General features: G+C 44.6%; 1 protein-coding gene across 9 annotated transcripts in view; it reads right to left on the bottom strand.

Annotated features, from left to right (window-relative positions):
- Positions 1-24,239, bottom strand: part of LOC116941609 (receptor-type tyrosine-protein phosphatase kappa-like) — a 135,322-nt gene that overhangs the window by 70,431 nt on the left and 40,652 nt on the right. For all 9 annotated transcript variants that reach the window (XM_032952820.2, XM_032952824.2, XM_032952822.2 and 6 more), the window contains exons 8-14: positions 19,475-19,969; positions 19,094-19,203; positions 18,726-18,927; positions 17,729-17,831; positions 15,208-15,631; positions 13,795-13,831; positions 2,502-2,637 (exon numbers count right to left, since the gene is read on the bottom strand). In XM_032952820.2, coding sequence (XP_032808711.2) covers positions 2,502-2,637; positions 13,795-13,831; positions 15,208-15,631; positions 17,729-17,831; positions 18,726-18,927; positions 19,094-19,203; positions 19,475-19,969 — 1,507 coding nt within the window. The remainder of the gene's footprint in view (positions 1-2,501; positions 2,638-13,794; positions 13,832-15,207; positions 15,632-17,728; positions 17,832-18,725; positions 18,928-19,093; positions 19,204-19,474; positions 19,970-24,239) is intronic.

Below are 24,239 nucleotides of genomic sequence, written 5' to 3'. Positions count from 1 at the left end.
AAAAGATATATTTTATATTATATATTAAAATAGATATTTTAGTCACAATTGCAGATTTTAAGTTCTGGAAACAGACATATTTGGGACATGTGTATGAGGCTTCAGATATACACACAGGCTTATCATATGCTTAGTACAACCGCAACGCTGGTGGCATAATTCGACTGCACGCGTCATTCTCAACTGCAGATCCCCATTGCGAGAAACTCCCCCGTCCCAAGGGTTCCCTGTTGTCATTTGCTCTATTCAAGTCCAGGCTCAAGATTCACCTCTCGTCCTCTGCCCATGATTTCTTCACCTTGAGCTACACTACACTGTACGATCATCACCGTCTGCTCTGTAATTTCCTACTCACACCACCCCCCCACCCCCCCCCCCTCTATTTTATGGTGTCTGAAAATGCGGTCATTTGTAAAGGCTCTATACATCCGCATTTTATCGTCTTGTATAAGCATTCCGCTGCCTTCACACGCCTTCGGTGCTCCCAGAGAAACATCAACAGTTCTAGTTGCTTTAAAGCTTTCGTGACTGCAGTAATTCATATTCTTAGTTTTTTTCGGTAAAGTCACGTTGAAGAGAAACAACAAAATAATAATATATATATAAAACAATAAAAAAATTATCACGACGTTTCGACCATAACTCAAACGGTCATCTTCAGGTGTGTTGGTGACTTTACCGAAAAAACTAAGAATATAGTTCTAGTTGCATCAAAACATTACCCAACACATATCTTGTACATTCCCTCATCACAATGACGCTGATGATGATTTGGTATGGCCATTGAAGAAAAACGATTACAGATTCATTTCTAAGTGATTTAGCCATTCAATTGCTTTCATTTGAGAATCAGTGAATGCAGATACCCATCCACCCAACTACATACACCCACTCGCTCAATCACCCACTGCCTTCACATTTACACATGGGGCAATATTAAGTTCTGTGCTCCACGATTTGGTGTTTGTAGCCACGGTCATATAACAGGAGAGGTTATTTGATTTTCCACTCGTACATAAGGTTGTTTGCCTGGATCCTGTTATGCGCTGTCCATTGTTTCTATATACGATGGAAGCTGGGCAGTGTGGCTGTGGGCTCGTTACAATACCTGACTTGTGCATGAATTTGATGCAATTCTCAGTGGTAGCCGCGAGTTAAAACCCTGGTTGGGGGTTGACTCAGCCCATCATCCCTCCCAGGGTCTATAAATGTAGTAGCACTTTGTGAGGAAATCAAAAGTGCTCGTTCTATGGATAGACTCTCCCCCCCCCCCCCCCCAAAGCAATGTGTAATTTCCACTTCTGGCTCAAGGTTGTAAACGAAAGATGATCACCAGCCTCAATGCTCATTGGGTAAATACATCACTTTGACTTGACTTTGACCGAATAATAAAATCCTACAACGAACGGAATGAATCACATCGGTGTCACATACATTCTGCTCCACTCTGACAATTCATCACCTAAATGGCCTCATCGCCATGTGGCTTTAAGTCTGTAGCCTACATTGCTATAAGCACCTTCGACCTGGATTAGTTACAGTTCATTTAAATGATTCTACTGGTATTTTTATATACATGTTCATCGTGTTTAGACACACTGATGAAAATGAAATAAATAAATAAAACTAATGCAAGTCATTCAAATATGCTGACATGTTTAGCTATTTAGATTATGGATATCCGAATGGCAGAATTATAATTATGAATCACAACAGTGAATAAACAACAAGAATCATGAACATGTGACACCTTTTAAATCTTGTGCACATGCTTGCACTCGTGTGTGTGTGTAATTTAGAATGTTGCCATTATTTGTGATGCAATCAACATTGCTTATTTGCGCCAAATTATAGCCCGCAAGAAATTCCACACTTGCACAGCCTCACCAGTTTGCATTCAAATCGACGTTGTATTACAATTTCCTCAAGGTGAAAATATGAATTCCAATGGGATTTTAGGACATTTGCATTTTCTGATCGGTGGAAATATCTGCGCAAACCTACTGAAAAATATAAAAAAACATACATCTAATCGTTCAACAATCTACAAAAAAGACTAAACAATGCTTTTTAGTCAATGAGTATTGGACTAAACATTGACTAATATTTTCCCTTTAAAACATATTTAAACTGGCCTAAGCTAGATCTATTGCAAAGTTCTGGCAACTGAAATTTAATCACGTGGTTTCTTCGTATTAGCCGAAGCAATCCCACGCCGTAGGTTGGCAACTTCCAACGTCCAACACTTCATTGGACGAGAGCCCCGACGTTAATTCTAACTTACGCGTTCGCTCACACTTAACGAGCACCGCAATTAATCAGGAGGGTCCACAGAAAAATTGGTGGTCCTGAAATGGGATCTTTAATTGAACGCCGGGGCGGCGGTCCTGTTCGCGGCACGTGGTGCGTTCTGGAAGAAAGGGGTTAGAGGCGCGTGTGTGTGTGCGCGTGTGTGCGTGTGTGCGTGTGGGTTGTGGGGGCGCAAAACGTGCTGGCGTCACCTCCTGCGGAAAATGATGAGCAGGGCCATGACGACGAGGATGAGGGCGAGCGACCCGGCCACGATGCCAGCCACCCGCATGGTGTGGTCCATCTGCCGCTCGGGCGCCGGGGCGGACGGTGGTCGCGGTGAGGCACCTGCGCGGTGGACACAAGCACACTGCCCGTCAGCCGCGCGCGGCACGCCGCCCAGCTTCGAACGCAAACGCAATCAGAGCGATGGGAGGAGAGAGGTGAAGTAAAACAGGAAAAACACTTTTACCCCTTTCTGGAAATAAAACGGGAGGCGCTGAAGGTGTTTCGCGCAACCAAATAGATTCCTATTGCAAGGCATCAAATCTGCATTAACCACACATACTTGCGGCAAAACATTTTGATGCTTGCAGAAGATCCCAAGCGAAGCAATTGCACGTTTTTCCACGGTTTTACTAATCTCGACTCCTATGTTTGTCGTGGTGAAATCTTGTAATCAAAAGTTAGTCTACTTCCTGTTGTCCAGTGAACTCCACATTTTGGACACGTGCTCAGATCCGGTGACAATCCATGCCTGTATCAAAATCGGCATCATTTAGTCAATTGGCTCTTTTAAAGCAATTAACATTCTGTATGGACGGCTTATTATTTAAATATTTATTTGTGTAGGTCAAAAAAGACGCGGTCCCAAAACTCTGTAATCGCCTCGCCCAAGAAGCATGTGCCACGTGTCTCCTGTCATCAAGATGTCGTCCACTTCCCGTTGTCCAATCGAGTTACTTACTTTTTAGTGCACTTTAAAATAAAACCGCTGTTTTGAAAAACTTTTTTTAAGGAATTAAAGCTTTCGTGACTGCGTAAATTGCTCGTTGGTTTTTTCGGTAAAGTCACGTATGTAGAAATACCTTAAAAAATTATATTAAAATATTAAAATATTATATAATTTTACGGTATTTCTACATACGTGACTTTACCGAAAAAAACCAATGAGTTTTTTTTAAGGAGTTTATTTTCTGTCCGCGCCATTCTTAAAGACGTGCGGTGGTGGCTATGCGCGTGGCCTCTCGTCCGGCGCTGTTGAGGCAGCGAGGGTCGGTGGATCACCGCACGAATTACGGAAACAACGCTGCCAGGCTCCCTTCCCGTGGGCATCGAGGTGCAATACCCTGGCGCGTCAGCAGAATGCAGTACAGCAAAGTGTGGACCGATATCATCTGTCCCTTCTGTGTGGGATAGAGTCTTGTCCCCTCGTACGCGTGGCTTTTTTTCCGGGTGCTCTGGTTTCCTCCCGCGTGTATATTAAACACTCGTTAATTGGCTGAAAACATCTCAATACATATGAAAACATCCGAATATGTAGAGAACTGCAAAGCAATTGTGGGCACTGCCTGACAGCTTTCCAGCTTGGTCTGTGGTTTCTCGGCGATTGTGAGTTGCAATTTGGATGAACGACACGGTATAAAATCAATCGTTAGAATCGTTAGAGCAGACGGGTATCTTCTGCAGTAGTTTCACAGACACACAGAAGGCAGCCAGATTGAATAAGTGATTGAATACACTTTACTCATTGAGTTAATTTGTAATGATCATTGATTTCACGTGAAAAGGCTTCGAAACTCTGGGTTGGATTACTTTTTACAAACACTTAGTAAAAATAAAAACACCATTGAACGCTTTGCTTTGAATTTGCAGACCATTCTCATGTGTACTTCAAGCATGTTCCTCAAATACCCCTCTTTTAAAGGGCCTTGGATTATTTAAACCCATATAATCCAAACACATGGGGTAAACAGTGCTTCAACTTGTGCTGTGCAAGTTCATTGCGAAAACAAGACGTGATTGCACCTACCACAGGATTTGATGGAATGTAACTCACTAACCAAGCCTGTCGTCATACTCGGCCGAGTTGCTGACCCTATTGACATCAGCCATAAACATTTGGCGGACGGCCGGGGCCGAGTGTACGTCTGAGCTAAGTGGGCTCAAGCGAGGCATTTAGGCGACACCACTGGCCATGTCCACAGTGGACCTCAGCCAAGGCACTGACGACACGCCTCACGCAACGGCGGCTTCCTTGAGATTCCTGACAGTCATGTCCACATTGCGAATGTGCACAGGCACCGAGAAATTATATTGAACAAAAAAAACAACAACAACAACAACAACCACAAAGTGACGCTACCACACATCCATAATGTATCCGCCTTTGATGCACATTACCATCAGCTGAATCGACAAATATACACTTAGAATTAATTAGCTGTGTACATGCCGAGCACTTGGGAGACATGGCCATTTAAATGTAATATTCCGTAGCTATTACCATGCATAGCTTGATGTTTGCCTGTGGGTCAGATGATAGTGTCCGATGGTAACTTAATACTTCAATTTTCTAACTGTGCTGCTTTTTCGTAGTAATCTAATACCGTATATCTAATGCCAATTCGGTGAACACATGGTATCTTGTAAGGAAATTAAAATGAATCTCTTAAGAATCAAACGTATTAGTGTATACAGGACGTTCGGAGAATGTTTTACAAGTCACATGGCATTTGTATTTGTTTGGACAACGATATGAATTCCCCATGTGCAAACAAACGGCGTATATCAAAACAGGAAATGTTGGCCGATGCAATATTTACCACCCATTAGGGGGGGGCCAACTCTCATTTGTCTTTGGGAAATATTCATCTCCCTGCCTGGCGACGTCTGCGCGCGTTCATAAAACTCGTCAAGCCAAAGCATATCTCAAACAGTCAACTTTCAACCGGGAGCTGCCTCACGTCGGACGCCTTTGGGGAAGTTATAAATTCAAATCAGCCATCGATCTATCAACCCTTGCCAAGTTGCCATATACACCGCGCTGGCGTTTGGAAGCTTCGGGTTGCGTCACGAGGGAGTGCTTTTCTTTCCGTCCCAGGGCTGTTTGCGGTTCACAGCTGATGGGCCACTCACATCTGCTTCCTTGTTAATTCACACTTGATTTGTGCTATTCCTTTTAATTATGAATTTCCCGTTGGTGTCAATGCCCATTATATAGCCGGCTCAAACGAAGACTCTCTCTCTCACGTGCGCTGATGTCATATGATGTCATGCGAACAGGCGTGCGACATCAGCTAATGTATGTGTGCATGTTGAACTTCAATTCGCACCGCCGTTACGCAGCCAACCGCGCGAATCGGAGGTGTGGGGAAAGGCCAACAAATTAAACGCAAAAAGCGGATAAGGAGTGCACCAGTGCAGCTAGAAATGCATTTGCTCGCAATTACACTATTTCCTTTGGAAAGTGAGGCATGTTTTTGGAAGGCATTATTAGTTATTTTATTGTTAACATTGTCCACAATTACGCTAGATGTTTTTTTTCCACGTTATATAAAGGACAGTTTTGCATTTCTTACAGAAAGGTTTCTTGCCCATAAACATCTGTTAGTTTGGTTCAAGCAAGCCACGGTCTGATGATGAGGTAATGAATGTCAACACGGGTCAAGCGTTTTGCTCGTATTGAAACGTTACTGCTGATTATTCTAATATGCATTCCCAGAATGCTTTGCCGACCAATGGGTTGTGCAAAATATATATTTTTTATGTGGAGCGTCAAATGGAGGAAGAAGGCTTTATTCATTTATTTGCTCTCAATAATGCTTATCTCTGATGGAGCATCTGAACACAGAAAAGCAATGCAGAAATATTGATCGGTTTAAGTACTAAAGGCGGCTTTGAAAGGTGTATGCCCGAAAAGATCTGACAACAATGCGCGCTTAGAAGACATCGGACATTGAAATGTTAATCTGTGGCTCCTTAATCTACCGTGTCAATCCAGGACTGATCTATACTCAAAAGGCATGCAGAGATGCATTTAATTAATCGATTAATATTGAAGCTTACGCTTACAATCGGTTGCCGTTTGAAGGCCTCCGCACGCGTTTCAGTCATTGGGGCTGCTTCACCACGCTGGTTGGTGCCCGTTGGTGACGGGGTTGGCAAAACAGGTTTTTGATATTACTCACCACTGAAGTTAGCCACGAATGTAAGCCGGGAATTGAACTCAAATATCCGTGTCTACATAACAAGTGCACCAACCACTTCACCGCCCGTCGTTCTACTCCATCATCCACCATACACCCCACCAGTCACCACAACCTGCCGAATTGTGCGTAAGCATTTTTTTTAGGGGGGTATATTGAACGTAATATGCGAATGTCACGCTCACATTTCGCTTAGGATAATGGGGTGAACAGAAATCTACACAGGAGACAAAAAAAGATATAAAATCCAAATGAGACGGTAAAGCAGAGATTTTTAAAAAATATCTGCAGTTCTTGAATCAATTCGCAACCTTGAAATGGAAATGATTTATCACAGTGCCGCATGTGGGAGGGGTGAATGTGCAAAATGTGTAATTACTCAGGTCTACTCGCCCCACGACGGATGTTTACACGATAAAACATTTCTACTCACACCATATACAGTACCGTAATTTGTGTTTAGCTTTGTGTCCTTACCACACACCTCCGATTAGCACGGTTGGCTACGTACGGTGAAAAGAAGTTCAACACACATACAGCCGTGTATAAAACACTTTTTTTTTAAATAAATATATGCTGTAAGTCCTTGCTTAACGTGTGTTCACAGAACGCGTTTTCGCCAGAACAGGGTTCTCCAAATGGGAACACTTTTCGCAAAACGCGGAACGTTTCCGAGACGTCGACGATGAGCCACTTTCTTTCGGTTTAGGAATTCTGGGTGTAAGCGGGGAATGATGCAACGCTCAGCATACCCCCATCTCGGTTATTTGTCCTGCCATCTTACCGTGTGCATCGCATCTTGCAAACCCCCCCCCCCCCACCTTTTACGTAATTTCTTGTGGGGGAAAATGTTTTTGCTTCACGCATTTTCAATTAACAGTTTTTTTTTTCCATCGCGCTTTCCAGGAACACCCCTACCTGCGTTAAACGAGGAATTGCCCGTCGTGTGATTGCGCAATCCGGTCAGGCGGTTGTTAAACGGTGGAGCGAGCGGCGCCAACTTGGACGTTTGCAAGTTCACATCCTGTTGGGGGGGGTGACTCAACCCATCACCGAGTGGAAAAGTCTACAGCGGTTCTATAGATAACCCCCCCCCACCCGCCATAGGAATGTGGAATTTCCCTCATTGTCTCAGGGCTATAAAAAAATGAGCACTGCCTCAATGCTCATTTGAGCAGGTAATCACTTTTGACTTTTATACAATGTATCATTTGCAGAGATAATTATTCCCTTAACCAATACAGTAATTGCATATTGCAAAGTCAACAAGCAGAGAAAATGGTAATTAAATTTGACTTTCCCAAGTCTTATTAACTGCTGCATTGGTAGACAAATTAAAAAAAATTGTATGTAATTCTACATCTAATTTGGCAGTGCACGTGGAAACAAACACTCAAACTGACCTTCAAGGAAGGTCAAGGGAGGCCGTGACGCAGCCCGGCGGTCGTTCAAAGCTCATCGCAGAGGTTCAGGGTTCGAATTCAGCAGCTGCCCTGGATATCGCTGCGATGCAGCGATAACCTTAATAATATTCTTGGTTCTTTCGGTAAAGTCACGTAGAAGGGAACAATAAAATAATAAAAATATAAAACAATAAAATTCTCACGACGTTTCGACTGCAACACAAGCAATCATCATCAGGTGTGGTTTTCACACCTGATGATGGTTGCTTGTGTTGCAGTGAAAACCACACCTGATGATGATTGCTTGTGTTGCAGTCGAAACGTCGTGAAAATTTTATTGTTTTATATTTTTATTATTTCATTGTTTCCCTTCTACGTGACTTTACCAAAAGAACCAAGAATATGAATCCCTGCAGTCACGACAGCTTTAAATCAAAACCTTAATAATGCTATGTGCCGCCTGCTTCACAGTGGACGTTCAAGACCCCGCGACGTAAATTTCCACCGGCGTCAGGGTCCAAACTTGCAGAAAATTATCCCGCATGTTGCTCAAATTGTGATTTTGCACTGCGGTTATCACCCCCGACTGGCAAATCCGACAAACCCCGGTCTATTGGGGTCTCACCTAGTGAAACAAAATAAACTTGAAGGAGCTGCAGCTGAGCTGGTGACAGACAACCTTTAACAACTTCACATGCTATATGTGCAGCAACCGATCTTACCGGATAACACATGAAAACAGATACCCCCTGATAACCTGTATAGACTGTTGGGGCAAATCCCATTGAGATGATGTAGCCTTTATATGTTTTCAAACACCAAATAGATTTTTTTTTATTGTGAGTTGGCATATATTAAGGTTGCTGCATTGCACAAGGGGATGCTGTGGCCTCTGCCATAAACCGCCTTTGTCTGTCCTGTGCTCATGTTGATACGACTGAGCCAAACCTACAGGAAGCCCAGACAGATTCAGATACCACTGGCCACCGATTTTATCCATGGCCGGGAAATTGAAGCACGGTGGTCTAACTATTGTGCCACCACTCTACACACACAACTTTCTAACTGTGTGCCACAGGGCAAGATGTTAACTTCCTTTGCTTGGTATACAGGAGGTCGTGGAGTTCGATCCCAACCCTGACACTTCTATTTTTGGAGTTTGCATGTTCTCTCCGTGGTCGCGTGGATTTCTTCAGGTCCTCTGGATTTTCCCTCCACATTTAGAAACACGCGTTTAGAGTACCAGGCTGCTACAACTGTCCACGTGATAAGCCACTTCGTTGAGCTATCATTTGTGGCCAAGTCACTTCTGAAAAAGAGCTTCATAGCTCAGTGGGCCTAACCTGGTTAACTAAAAATAGTTTAGTTTTAGCATAGCATCACACTTTTTAAGGTCTTACTGAATACGGACTATTCCTTCAGATAGACATGTGACTCTTATATATTTGAAGCTTTCGTGACTGCAAGGATCCATACTCTTTGGTTCTATTCGGTAAAGTCACGTAGGTAAAAAATTAAACAACATTACTCTCACACAGCTTAAAGGTCGCGGTCTGAGCTTGGCTGTGTTTCACTCCAGCGCTATCCTCGAGACAGTCTGGTCCCTTCACCTGATGAAGGCCGCTTGTGTTGTGGCCGAAACGTCGTGATTTTTGTTGTTTTATTTTTTTTACCTACGTGACTTTACCGAATAGAACCAAAGAACATGTGACTCTATCTATTTGTTAATTATTAACACGTGATGACTTTAATAGGAAGAATTGTGTCCCGATTCATATCAAAGATAAGTGATTGTAGTATTTACACATAAGGCACCAACTTCCTATCCCCAACTGACAGTGATGCCACAACATTAATTTAAACTTTCATGTCTACTCCAATGCACCACCCATGTTGCTACGATCCATTATTCCATATACAACTCGAAAGCCTGTTCACTACGCATGCTGGCATACCCCATCTCAATATAAGCTGATTGCTAACAATTACGTTGTTCCTGCAGCACAAATGCATTTTGCCATCACGAGCAGCGAAGGTGCGTCTCGCTTCACGCGGAACGGCGACTGGCTCGTTTTGTTCATGTGGTGCGGTCTATTCTGCCATGGTGTCATAGTTGGCGCACAGCCAGAGGTCACTGGGTTCATTCTCCCAATGCAGCAGTTGAAACAATGGCCCAAGCTTATTAAATCCCTTCCCACCACCTATATCTGCCCGGCAGTGTTGTGGGGACACCACGGCTGGTGGATATCGGCAGATTGCACGTGGCGTAGTTAAGTGTGGGTCATCTCACTGCTTTAGAAGGTGCTTTTCCAGCTTGGAAAAGTAGGTGAAATATCCTCTAGCTCCATATATCATTATTATTTTTATATTGGCACGGGTGAAACCCCATTGGGCAATGCACATTTCTGATGGGAACCTGGTTACCTGGCAGAAAAAATAATAATCCAAAAACAAATGTACGTGGTAAAGTTTCGAAAGGCAAGGTCTTACTGCAATACGGTACAACCAGCTAAAAAAAAACAAGGCTGGTATAACGCATCACTTACACAAAGTATTGGGTGCAAAACAGCACCGAGGTAGGTGTGATTGTAAAAAAAAACACTTGTACAACTTCAAATCTGCAAAGCAGAGCGATCAATTGCGTGTACTCTTGAAAGAAAATGAGATCCAAAAGTCATTTAAAAGTAGAACAAGGATGGTAAGCTTTTGATCCCGAACATTTTCGCCCAGTTATTCCAGAGATTGGCGGCCACTGAAACAGAAGGAATTTAAATCAAGTTTTGTTCTCACATCGTAGGCATCATAGGGGACCTTGAGCAGGGACAGAGAGGAGCTTCTAATAATACGGAAATGTACCTGGCGGATTAAATGATTCAGAAGACATTTTGCAATGCTTTTTTCGTGACGCTTCGAGGGTGGAGATAGCCAAATGCCTTTCCCCTGCATAGATCAGGGTGAGAGGTTGCTTCGAGTTCAAATAAAGTTCTCCGCGATGGCCTCTGTAGGGGGCATTGAGGGCAAAGCAGAGTGCATGGAGGGACAACGGAACCCGTGTGTCTATCTCTCTGCCTACATCGAGCCTGTTAAATACCATCTCAAGTCTAGGGGGCCGTCCATAAATGACGTCACGCGATTTTGGACGATTTTTGACCCCCCCCCCTCATCACACGGCGTCACAAAAAGTCAGACCCCCCCCCTCAAATATGACGTCACAAAGCTCTGCCCCCCCCCCAAAAAAAACATGCTTTCAACTATTGCCATTGTAGTGCGTATTTAATGTGGCGCTGCACTCCGATGTTGTAGGAGACAACATTTATTAAAAAGTCAATTCAATTAAGTAGAACGTGTTGTCTATATTTATTTAAAGTTGCGCATTTTGATGTGACGTCATATTTCTCAACCCCCCCCCCCTCGTCACACATCGTCACAAATGTCCCCCCCCCCAGATGCGTGACGTCATTTATGGACGGCCCCTAAGACGGAGAGCATAGTGGCTCTAACGATATTCAGTTGAAGTCGGGGTGGCATGCAGAAAAGTTTCTTTCCGTACACGAGGCAAATGTTTATCCTTGTGTAGAGGAGTAATATGGGCACGTGACGTCATGCACGCTGTCCAGTGCGATGACGTCATGTGACGTGACGTCATCGCACCATGGGATAGAGAGCGGTTGGAAGAGACAGCCAGGGGTGGAGCTCAGGGAGTCTGGAGAGAAGACGGCTGTAGTCGTAGAAGGTGCTACTCTCCCCGGTCGGTCGGTGTTGGCTGAACCCCCGATCCGACTCGTGGGAGAGAGCCCTGGAGCTGGCCGAGCTAGGGACAGACAGAGCTGAGGGTCCGGGTGAAGGACCCAGTGTAGGGCACCTACCTCTGGTGAAGTCGTCCAAATCCTTCTAAACCCTTCATAATAAACCGGCGCAAGCCCTTACTGAAGACCTGCCTCCGTGTCGTCAAATGCACCTCAAAAATTGTATTTTAAACAACCTTGATCGATACGTGCAACGAAAGATATCTTGTGATTGAGGATTACGCCTGGGTATTTAAACTTGTCGGCAAGTTCAATTTGTTGAGAGTCGAAAGACTTCATCTTTGAAATGGGTGGCGGAGGGGGGGTTATTTGTCCGCGTTCCAGATAGCACCGTGAGTTCCGTCTCGCTGGCTTTAATAACAAGGTCTGCATCCTTCCGTTGTATTTGGAAGTAAGTCAAAAGCGTTTGTTGCGGCTGAGCACACGGATCATTTCCTGGACACCATCGCCATAGCGGTTTAGTGGAGGCCCTTTGGCATGGCGGGGCGTGAAGCAAGCAATTGCATGGCTGCACCTTTACAGTGTTGTTTTGTCGCTGTATATAGCACAGGATTTACTTTTGTTACACATAAAGGACTTCAGCATCTTGACTTCATGCATCTTTACGGATATTACCATTATGGTAGCCTTCGTGTTCCTTTCATGACCAGCTCATGTACATAATATAAAAACCCTTGTAAACTAATAGCCTAATCGTCAACCTTAATTAAGATTTATTTTGAACTCCTTAGCTGGAGGTTGAGAGGTTTACAATTTGTTCAAAAATATGGAATAAAACTCAGGCAGTGGTTTAAATTGATCATGTTAACACGTAAAATTATGCCCTGTAACCTTAATAACAGCATTGTATCTTTGAATTTTAATCTTGATAATGGAATAAGGCCTTCAGCATTACACGTTTAAAAGCGAAGAAATTCAACAATTAGCACAGTACCCACCGTGCAATGTTAACTGCAAAAAAATGGGTGCGTTAAACCAATAAAATGTAGGGCCAGAGGCAGGCTGTTGTAGTCCTATTCAGTTGTGTTCCAAGTGCATTTTGATGGCTGACTGTAAGGCACAGGAGAGCTCTGTTGCTGAGCTTTTATTGAAGACTCTTTCGCACACGCGAGACAGCTGGAGACCAGGACCAAGCAACGCCAGAAGCAAAGTAAATGAACGACCTGATTTCAGCTGAAAAGGGCTTTGCTGGCCAATTACACCTATAACCGCTGTATGGACATGATTTCCGCCAACACATTCAGCCCCACAGACGGCAGCCTCCTGTGTCCGAATGGGACACAAACATCATGAACAGTAAAGAGCGGGGGTTGGTGTGGGGGGAAACAATATCTTAACTTAATGGATAATAGAGATCATAATGCTTTCTATGTGACACACGTTGTCAACAATAGTGCAGTGTCTATGAGCAGAACAAGAATGAAAAGGGATATAGTCTCTACAGTTGATACCTAAGACGATTATAAATATATACGTGGGTAATGCTAACAAGTTGCACATATGCCCTACGCATTATACCGTTTCATTTATTTTTCCAAAGGATCTAACATTTCAACAAGAGGCATGATAAAAAAAGGCACACATAATGGACAGAACATTCCACAAACAAAAAGGAAGGTCAGCCCACTGCTGAATAAAATGTCGTCAACGAATATTCAACACACGCTTTAGTGTTATCAAACACAATGCAAATTAAATTAGGTGTTTGCGTTTGCAGTCTCAACACGTACGCGAGAGACGCATTAGGATAGCTGTGGACTATTAAGCTTAACGCAACTCATGGCTTTAATCATTGATGCTGCGTGCACACTTTGCATTCCGCGTGCACTTAGAGCAATCACGAGGCAGCCGGACTTGCAGAGGGCGGACAGCCTGTAATGCGGCAGCAAACGTGGAAGCGTGCAAGCTTGCTCGCGGGCAAAATGATGAGAAGAAAAATGTATTTGGCAGTCAAGGTTTGTTTACGATTAAAGACTAATAGACGTGCCTGGTTTTCAGGTAGCAAATTCTATCATGTGTGCACTTAAAAGTTTGTGTCTCCTATTTTTTTGTGTGGGGGGGGGGGGAGAATTTGGCATCCGAACTCACCCTTTCTTCCCACGCGTACGCAGTCGATCTTGATTTCCTGCAATGGAACGAGACGAGGAATATAAGGGAGTTCCACACTCAATTTTGCAAACTTCTTTCGGATTACGAGGTCGATATGACCATTGCATTGTCTGTAATTAGTATTGATTGAGCCAGAGTGCTTAGCAAATCTAATCATGTTTGTTCATACATCTTACTTTTATGACAAAGGGTACAGGTACACAGTCATTTCTCCTTCGTAAATGATTGTGCAGTATTAATAAATAACAAAAAAGCTGAACTACCACACAACATGCATTTTTCGCCATAAAATTCACAGTATAAAGAAAAGATAATTTTCATTAAGTGCAAACTATTTTATGTAGCTATTCCATTTTTGCCAGTATTATTTATTTTAATAGAAACACTCAAAATGTATGTTGTATCACAATGAAAAAAAAATCCCAACTCTATTTAATTTTCCGAGATGCAATTCCTCTTTCCCAGAGTACACCGAGAAAATTGTCATTTCTAAAATGGGCTTTCTATTTTGCTTCTTTTCATTGTAATTGTATCCCTTGGTTCATTTATAATGGAACAATTGTGCTATATAAATAATTCAATCTGCCCAGTAGGAGCAAAATAAATATCTAAAATTGTAAATATGCCATTAAAAAAACCTCAGCAACAATTCATACTCGCTGTTATCAGTCAGAGATAATGGAATAAACATTGTGATTCAATGGGCTTTTTTTCATTGTATAATTTGCATCCACTACATCTCTTATCAAACAAACACATTAGTACGAGCAACAACACCAGCGGACCCTTCCTATGTGAGTGAGTAACCCCATGTACACGCTGCTGTAAAATTCAGAAAACAACTGTGCATAATGAGTTTACAATATTGCTTTGAGCTATAAACAGGCCCTTGTAGTTTTAGATCGAGTACTCTTGCCAATTACACCTGGCAAGCCAGCAGCATTCGCTTAACGAGTGATTGACTTTCATGATGCAACCCAGAATGTTCAAACTGGTCCAGAGTTTACTTGCTTAAACAAATTCTGATGGACAATATTGGTCTGGAAAGCCAATAGGGTGATAGACTATATAGGTACATGTGTATGTGAAGACAGTGCGCTAATACAAAAGGAGTTCATAGAGCACTCCGAGGTCAGTTTAAAAGCTGGAACCAATTGCACAGTTCATTTCGGGGCAGGACTTTGGTATTTTTAGCCTTAGTCGAATCGTCAACAACAACCTGCGGAATTTCAGTCGTGTCTTCAAGATTTCATCTAGCGAACATGTAACCGGCGCTGATCTAAGTCAAACATTCATTTTAATCACAGGTCCGTCGTTCAAGTTTGCCGTCGACCGCGGCAGGACTGAAACGAACGCTCGGCGCTCCGCTCCCCGCGCGCCGGCCGCACTCACCCCGGCCGACTGGCTCACGGCCTGGAAGTAGACATCATAGCTCTTCTCGGGCGTGAGTGGCGCGTTCCAGAAGCCGTTGTACGTGCGGTTGTCGCCCACGACGAAGCGCGACGGGCTCGGCAGCGCGGCCGGGGGTAGCTCGGCGGCGAAGTAGTGCGGCGAGTCGCGCGCCGACGCCGCCTGGAAGCCGATGGGCTCGAAGAAGCAGCTTGCGGCGGCGTCGCGGGACGCGGCTCGCTCCCCCGAGGCGGCCGCCACCGCCGCAGCGGCAGGGTGCGATGCAGGCGAGGGCGGTGCCGCCGCCGCCGCCGCCGCCGCCGCCGCCACCGCCGAGCCCACCGTGCGGTCCAGGTCACGCCGCACCCGTGGCTTCTGCTGCTGCTGCTGCTGCTGCCGGTTCTCCTTCACCACCAGCTGGTAGGCGCTGCAGTGGGGAAAGGGAGGCGGGCAGCAGCGACGGTGCGGGGTAAACGTGCGCACTGAGGCCACGCCGTACGGGGGCGATACGACTTAAAGAGAGTTGTGAGAGAGTTGTGTGTACCCGTAGAAATGAAGGGAAAAGATAAGCTTGCGGCGCTGCAATTTGCTTGTTTGGCAACGTGGCTGGCGGAAAGACCTCCACTCGAGAGAGGCTGTAGAAAGCCCGTCGAGAGTGCATTAGGGGCTTCCTACTCTTCCACGCTAGACATCTTGGAAAGGAAGTGGGAATACCCACATTTCACCCCACCACATGCAACTTGCCGATTGCTTGACCGTCATGTACCCGTTCAATACCGCTGGGTGGACAGAGGCAGGGGGATGGAAGTGGTTAAGAACTGCCGCCGTCGGTAGATTGAAATGGCAAACTCTGGATTGTACGGCTAGTGCGCTAACCATTACAGCACGGTAGCAAACCGAAGTATATTAATACTAACGGTGGAGCATAACAATTGTTGGCAGGTTATGCCATGAGAACTACTGTGGAGTAGATGCCGAGGAGGCTACAGAAGCAGAGGAATACAGTGAAAGAGATGGCAGTGAGATGAATTAAAAGCGTTTGGAGGCCACAGCTGAACCGGAACTAAGGGAAGGAAGAAATTGTGTGAACATAGGGGAGGTCTTTGCTCAACTTCAGTGTCAATATAATAATTGTCAGCACTTTGTCACTCCACTGCTAGATGACGGCATCCCCACGCTGTTGGCCATGGGCATTGTTTGGTCAGTGTAGTTAGGGCACTGCGGTGGCGAGATGTTAACTCCGTCGCCTGGTATGCAGGAGGTCGTGGGTTCGATGCCGACTCTGACACCTGTTGTATATTTGGAGTTTGGATTTTTCTCTGGGTCCTCCGGTTTTTCCCTCCACATTTAGCATCAACGCTCATTTAGAGTATTTGGCTGCGATACATTTCCACATAAGTCACTTTATTGAGCTATAAATTGTGGGCAGTTTGCTTCTGAAAGAAAGAGCTATATAGCTCAGTGGGCCAAACCTGGTAAATAAAAAAATAGTTTAGCTTAGCTTGGTGAAGGCAAGGCTCACCCACTCTGTGAGAGCAACCCAATTCAGGCACTGAATACAACATTCCAAACTCTGACACTGAAATGCACAGTGGAATATAGAGCAGGTGGAAGTCATATAGAATGATATTGATACCTATGCTCTGGTTAAATCGATTTCTATTCAACAGAGCATTGGGTAGTTACGAAACAATGGAGTAAAAGCTCATTGGTTGAGAATGCTAAAAAGGAATTACTATTTAAAACGGGTCTGTACTATTTCTAGGTAATGTATATATACCGCTGTGGCCTACAATTTGAAGATTGAAAGGTCACTGATTTGTCCACGAATGGGAGAGTCGGGTAGCTATGGGGGATGCTAATGCCGTGTGTAAAACAGCACTTTTCAGGTCATGTATTGAAAACCCGGGGTGGATGAAATTAAATAAATATATCTGGAAAGGTTCTCACAAGCAGTGAGTTTGATTGCCTCAGGCAGTGGTGATTGTACCACACAACCACATTAATCCCACTGTTTCACACGCCAAAAATACATACATTCAAACTGTTGAGAGGTAAAAAAAAGTACAAAAAAACCAAGAATGTTGCAGAAAATAAATGTGTGACTGATGTCTTATGCTTTTAATTCCATTTTTGTGTGGTCGTACCTCGTGCTGCGATTGTAAAAATAAAGTGAGGAAATGTGTGCTTGAGAATAACGACTCATTAGTGGGTCTTAGAATGGAAGAGATGGGGCACTGCACAAAACGCAATTATAAACCTCCATATAGTGAGTGCAGCATAAAAAATCAATAAGCCAGACTAAAATATATGCATCCGATACCGCATTAGTTCAACCCACTTTTACTCCTGATCCTTTCACAGAGATTGTATTGAGGGTTGGGACTGTGGAAATGCCTGGTGCGACGGTCCATTTTGAGGCTAAACCAGAACACGGGTATGGATTGATTGACCGTTAATAGACGCCACGAAATAAATTCGCAAAATCCGACACGGTTAGTCGCACGCGCGGGCAATATCCGACCTGACGGGCGCGCCCTTCGAAGCCGCCGGCTGCAGCAGAACAGTGATGGTGGTGTCTGTCTCGTTGAGCGGCTCGTCAAACTCGTAACGAGGCAGGGTCGGCGCTGAGAACAAAAGAAGCAAAGTGACGGCGAACATTCGTCTCATCGCTCTTTGTTTCAAACAGGAGGGTCAGCTTCATTCGCCTTACTTGCTTAGTTACTGTATTTATTTCTGTGCAATATGTTAAAACCAGATGTTCTCAGCATCCTCATCAAACGCTGCCTCTGGGTAGCAGTTGCAGTGACACCACCGCTTGGCTTCTGCAGAGATCAAAGCTCGCTCATGGTGGACCGCGAGCGCCATGGTGGTGAGTTGTTAACTACCTCGCCTGGTATATAGGACATCGTGGTTTCAATTCCGACCCTGATGCCTGTATATTTTGAGTTTGCACGTTCTCCCCGTGGTCATGTGGGTTTTTCTCCAGTTCCTCTGGTTTTTTCCTCCACATTTATAAACGTGCATTTAACGTATTTGTCTGCAATAAATTTCCACATGATAAGCCATTTCATTAAGCTATCATTTGTGACCAAGTCGCTTCTGAAATATAGCTATATAACCCAAGGACACCAAACTAAACAGAAATAGCAATTCTAAAGAAATAATATTTCAGGCCAGATTTAAAAGTGCACATCTCCAGTGGCTTCCTAATATCGGAAGAGCGTTCCAGACGGCCGCAAAAGTGCATCTGAAACCGAGCGATGTGGTAACCATCTTTGTTCGATGGCGAGCCAAAAGCCGCTACGAAGATGACCTGAGTTCACCTGATGGTTTATGCTCCTTGACAAGATCAGCAAGGTATTGTGGGAAGCACTTTGTGGGTAATAAGTGCAACCTCAATGTATTCGTTCGGCAACCAGAAGCCAATGTAGCTTTTGGCGAGCAATGGACGGACACGGTGGGATCTTGCAGTTATTAAAGAGAGAGAAAACCGCTGACTCGATATCAACTGAGTTTACCGGAGATGTTGGTGCTCAGGCGGACAGTGACCGGGGGTCCGTAGCCCTTGACGGTGCTGGCGCGTAGCGTGAAGGCGTACGACGTGCCGGGGAAGAGGCCAGAGAAGAGGTGGGCCGTCTCGTTGCTCGCTCTGTGGATGACGCCGCTGCGCGCTGCCGCCACCAGGCTCGGATCGAAGGAGCTCACGGCCTGGTACGTGATCTGGTGCCGGGCAGCCGCAACAGAGCAGGATTTTCGCAGGTGTCGCATCGGTGTGAGGGAGCATTGATAATTACTTGCGTCGTGAATTAAAGAAGGAGAATAATACTTTTTTTTTCATTAGTCTGCGTACGGCATTGCTGATCAGGACAACTAAATGTACACACACCTCGTAAAGACTTATGAGGCCATTGGTCTCTGTGGGACAGCTCCACTGCAAAAATATCCGATCCTCGAACGTGTCCCCTCGAATTGAGTCCTCCGGAATGGGACCTGGCACTGCAGTGTGGGTAAAGGAGAACAACACGTAAGAATACCACATGGTATTCTTGGTTCCTTCGGTAAAGTCACGTAGATAGAAAATTGAACAAATATTATTTTATTATTTTCAATTTTTTTTTTGCTATGTGATTTTACCGAAAGAACCAAAAATATGAATTCCTGCAGTCAAGAAAGTTTTAAGTAACAAAAATATCACGTGGCTTTAAATGGCAGACTACGGGAACACCATTCAGATGCTGAGCAGACCCGAGTGCCGCCAAGGCCTCACCATCTTCATCGGTCTGCGTCACAATCTCCTCGCTCTCCTTGCGCCCCTCTGGGTTGGACAGCACCAGCCTCACGCTGATGTTGGTGAACGGCGGGAGATCATAGAGCGTGTGCTGCGCGAGAACACGCAGAGCCTCGCCGCTCTTCACGGACGCTGACCCCCTGGCCGCCGCGATGCCGGAGCCTTTCCCGCCTCCCTTGGCGAGAGCGGGGCTGGTTTCTCGGTCCCTCTTGCTGCCGGCGGAGGCCTCAGGTGCCACCTCGGCCTTCCATATCTCCTCCCGCACAATCTCGGGGCTGACCCCGCTGCTCCCACCCCATCCTCCTCCTCCACCTCCACCGCCTCCGCCGCCTCCTCCGCGCCGGTACCGGCAGCGCACGGCCACGCTGAAGTTGCTGCATCGCGTCACGTTGTAGCCCACGCGCTCCCACTCCACGGACAGCTTCCGCGAGCCGACGGACGTGACGAGGAGCCCGCGGGGCGGCCGAGTCGGCTCTGCGGCCACGCGCAGCACAGGAGGAGTAGGAGGGCAGGAGAACATTTATCGATGTATATCTCGTGCTCGGAGATTGAGATTCAGCGCACGCCGTCACCGCGCGGGGCTCCATTGTGAGCTACGTTGCGTTCCACTGCTTAAATATTTATTACGTTTGTGAATAAAATAAAGTGCGGCATAAATAAGTGAGATTTTATATATTTTGGCACGTTACAAATTACTTTTGCGTGATATAAATGCCTCCTCTAACTTAGTTCAGGGTTGTACAATGAGGATGGTAGGCTCTGCTGCTTCTGCTGCCGCTTTTACGAGTCATTTTGAGGCTCATCACCTCTGGCAACATGCCCAGAGACCTGAGGCAGTCTAACAAAGAGAAGCCAGTCACTCATAACAATGGAATGCATTATATCTATAAATGAGTTTTCATACAATTAAACAGTCCAATTTGCATATGCAGCAATGTATTTAAAAAAAAACTACACGGTTGCTTTTTTCATTATTATGCATTTGCAATTTCATTTTACAGATTGTATTTGTTCTATTTATTTTTCTCTTGATGATTTTGGTTGTGTCCAAGGTTATCTGTGAGTAAATACCAAAACATATTAAATAATGATCAATGGGGAAAGCGGCCCCCCATCTAAATGAATTTTCTTGCATAATTCATGACACCGATTAATAAAAAAACACACACACAAAATCTAAAGTTTCGCCGAGTATTAAAACTAACGAGCAAGTAAAACGTGTGCCTCAAACCCTTGCCTTCCATTTTCTCACATTGAGCATCATTATGAATGAAAACACCGAGCTGATAATTTTTTTGCTACTTAGAGCCAGATGGCTAAACTATCCCCATCGGGATAGAAAAAAAAAAGGGATTAATTTTGTGCTGCCCAAATTTTTTTTTTTTTAATCAGGCCAATGAGAAGTAAAGTCACTCTGGGCCAATGCTCACCCTTTGAATGCTATTCCCTCCGACCGCCTAATCCCAGAGAGCGTGAAACTTCACACGGTCTGGCAAAAAAAGGCTCATTACCGCTGTCAGTTTGACTCCAAACTCCGTACATTTCCCTCTCATCTCATCATTGTTCGCTCGCAACACCAATGGAAAATATGCCCACTTTTAAACATTACAGCTGTTTAGACTCTGCACCACGAAATCTGGGATTTAAAGTGCAAGGACCATGTAAATTCGTAATTCACAACAGTCAACATACAGCTTGCTACCCGCCGATAAGGTTACAGTCATCACGTGTGAAACAAACAAATATATATACGCGAAACGTTACACGACATGAAGGTGACGACTTGTTTCTGCATGGGTTTCATAGCAGTCGTTTCGTACGGTTGAGACACTGGGGGCTACCCGGCCACGTGCTTTGTGGCGCTGTTCCAAATCGTTAGCGATGAGTGACAGTCCCCCAGCCGTGGCAACTATTTATTAAGCTCTGCAACACGGCCACGAGAACACATCGTCAATATCTCCGGGCCAAGACGTTTGCTGCCGAGGGCTTCGTCATACAGCTTTTGCTCGAACACCGCACTGCCACCGAGCCACCACTTCAAACGCAGCACCAGGACAAAAAAAAGCGCACGGCAGACTTAATCAATACCGCGAGTTTGTCAGAAACCTCCGAGCTTTTGATGGGGAATTCAAAGAAATGGAGTGCGTGTACTTTTTTTCTCATAAAATACAAGAGGCTTGGCCACAATGCTGCTTTTTTTTAAGTTTGGCTGCGCGCCTTCGTGCAGGGCTTGCAACGGATTCCAGAGAAGCGGGCGGCAGACTCTCGACTGCGTCGTTGGCTGTCTCCGCACGCTTTGTACACACACACACTCTTGTCCCAAACAGAATGAAAACTCCCTGCACATACCACATGTAGATTCAAAGACCGACAAACTCATTTAAAATTAAAGAATGGCACATCATGTGATAAGACATTAAACCTGGCCGTGTAAAAAACACAAGATGTTAAATATTTACAGAGCATATCTGCCAAATTACTGCCAGCATAATCATTATCGTCAATGAAAATCAAGGATAAGGACGTGAATGTTTATTCTGAAGGAATTGGAAGCTAACTTGTATATGTAGTGTTCTATAATGACCCAATTCCTTAATAGTTTGGGAAGAACGCATTGACACGAAAGATCTCCCTTTCACGTGGGGCCAGAGGTTAACCAAAAGAGGACATCACGATCCAGTGTTAAAATTGTCATACAAGACAGCTTTGTACTAATGGCTTATGCCTTTAACAATGTTTAAAAGTTAATGCCTGGCTCCGTACAAAACCTCCATCCATTTAAACCACTCTGCCCCCCCCAGTGAGGTTACATTTCTCCCCAGAGGCCAGACATCTAAAATGCTTTCACAAAATGTTGAAAAACACCTTCCTCTCGATGCACTTCTTCTATCCATTTTTCCATTTCAATTCCATTTCTTGTAGAGAGGAAACATTTCATGTGGACAACCCCCCCCCCCCCCCCACTTATTTTTCATATCCACGGGATGTATTAAAAGCAAGCTATTGATAGAAATGTGTCAATGCGAATGCATGTTCATCTGTGCACATCTGGTAATTTAACATACAGAGAAATTATCTTGCACATCTCCATTATGGAACAGCTTAAATAAACAGGCTTAAAGAGGCCAAATAAAGGACGTATTGCTCGAATAACCATGTAGGCGGTGGTCATCTCCTGGTTATTGCCATGTGACAGTGGTAGAAATTAGACTTGCCTCTAGTGGGGGTAGGCCTCTACATAAGACAACCAATGTTGTTGACCTCGTGACAAGGTGGTGCCAATTTTATCGGCCCCGGAGGTATGATGTGTTGAGTGAAATCTCGATCAGAATTTTAACTCGCAACCTTCGGATTGAAAGCCTCTCGCCCTACCGGTGAGTCACCTGGGCAGATTGATTGTGAGTAGAATGTACGTTTTGTCATTTTGGTTATCATTGCTATGATTTACTTTTTACCAAGTATTTTCTTTATTTCGTCACTGACATTTCAGTTGAATGAACGCATTCCCCTTCTTGCAGCTTCCATAAATAACAGAGCAAGGATAAAAAATGTATGACTCGAATAATTGGACTGATGTCATTGCGGAACTAAACGTGGAATGTAAACTACGACAAATTTAACAAGACCAATGTTGAGAAAACTTTATCAACATTATTTCTCGACACCCCCTTAAAAGTTAATACATGTGAGCCGATTACTATTTGCTATATGTGCACTTTTTGGGGGGCTATATTCCTTCTCATTTATAAAACATATCGGTCAAAGTTTGTGACACGCAGTCAATGAATATTCCAAATCAGATTAAGAAACAGAGTTGCTTCGGCTCCTCTTTGAGCCACATAGACTTTGGTGAGGCATGTGCTGTTGTCTGACACCTGTTAGAACTCGAAAACAGGTAGTGTATGTGTCAGATGTAGTGTAGCCAGCACAACAGCTACCTGTCTATTTCCACTGGGCTGACAGTGATCATATTCAGAAACACCAGGTACTCATATGAGGTTCAGTTACCTTCAGAGTCCAGGCCAGGTTGAAATACCAATTACCACTTGTGCTGTGAATTTACAAAATACTAAGACAAAGCCCCCCCCCCCCCCATATAGCCTTAACAAGCCGTTTATGAAAGTGCAGTTTGCGAGCACCTATGAAGGCAGGCTCAGCGCACGAGGGGGTTGGTGGCCAGCACCCCGCCCGACCACCTTTGTCTCCCCAGGGCCGATGTTTACACACCACACCACGTACTCGTGGGAAGGCACAGGACCGGTTCAGATAATCATAACTGGCGTTGGCCGCGAGAGGGAATCAAACCCGGGACACTGGGTTTGTAGCGCAGCGCGCTAACCATAACACGACCGCACCCCACTCATTTGAGGTTAAATTGTCACTTGTGCTGTGAATGGCCAGGAACATATACACACGTTCGTACAGATGCACGCGTGCACACACATATATACGTGCTCATAAAAACATTATACAGAGTCAAATTTAAATGTATTAATATGGTAAATGTGAATTTGCCCCAGAGCATACTGTGACACATTTATAATGTACACTATTAATGGTGAAATAGAGTTATCCATGAATACAGGGGGAAAGTAAAACATATAGGCATACATCTTATAGTGTATGCCGTTTTAATTTTCCATAAGGTAAATTAATGAATAAATGCAGTCTGCCGTAAATATTATGTAGGGGGGGGGGGGAAAGGGTTGCTATCATTTTTTTATATATCTATTTAACACGGTTG

The sequence above is a fragment of the Petromyzon marinus genome, chromosome 12 (genome assembly GCF_048934315.1).
Source record: "Petromyzon marinus isolate PM22_M1 ecotype Great Lakes invasive population chromosome 12, UKy_Petmar_22M1.pri1.0, whole genome shotgun sequence".
In the NCBI taxonomy this organism is placed as follows: Eukaryota; Metazoa; Chordata; class Hyperoartia; order Petromyzontiformes; family Petromyzontidae; genus Petromyzon; species Petromyzon marinus.
The sequence above is the reverse complement of the archived record's forward strand: the minus strand, read 5'-3'. Positions and strand labels throughout refer to the sequence as shown.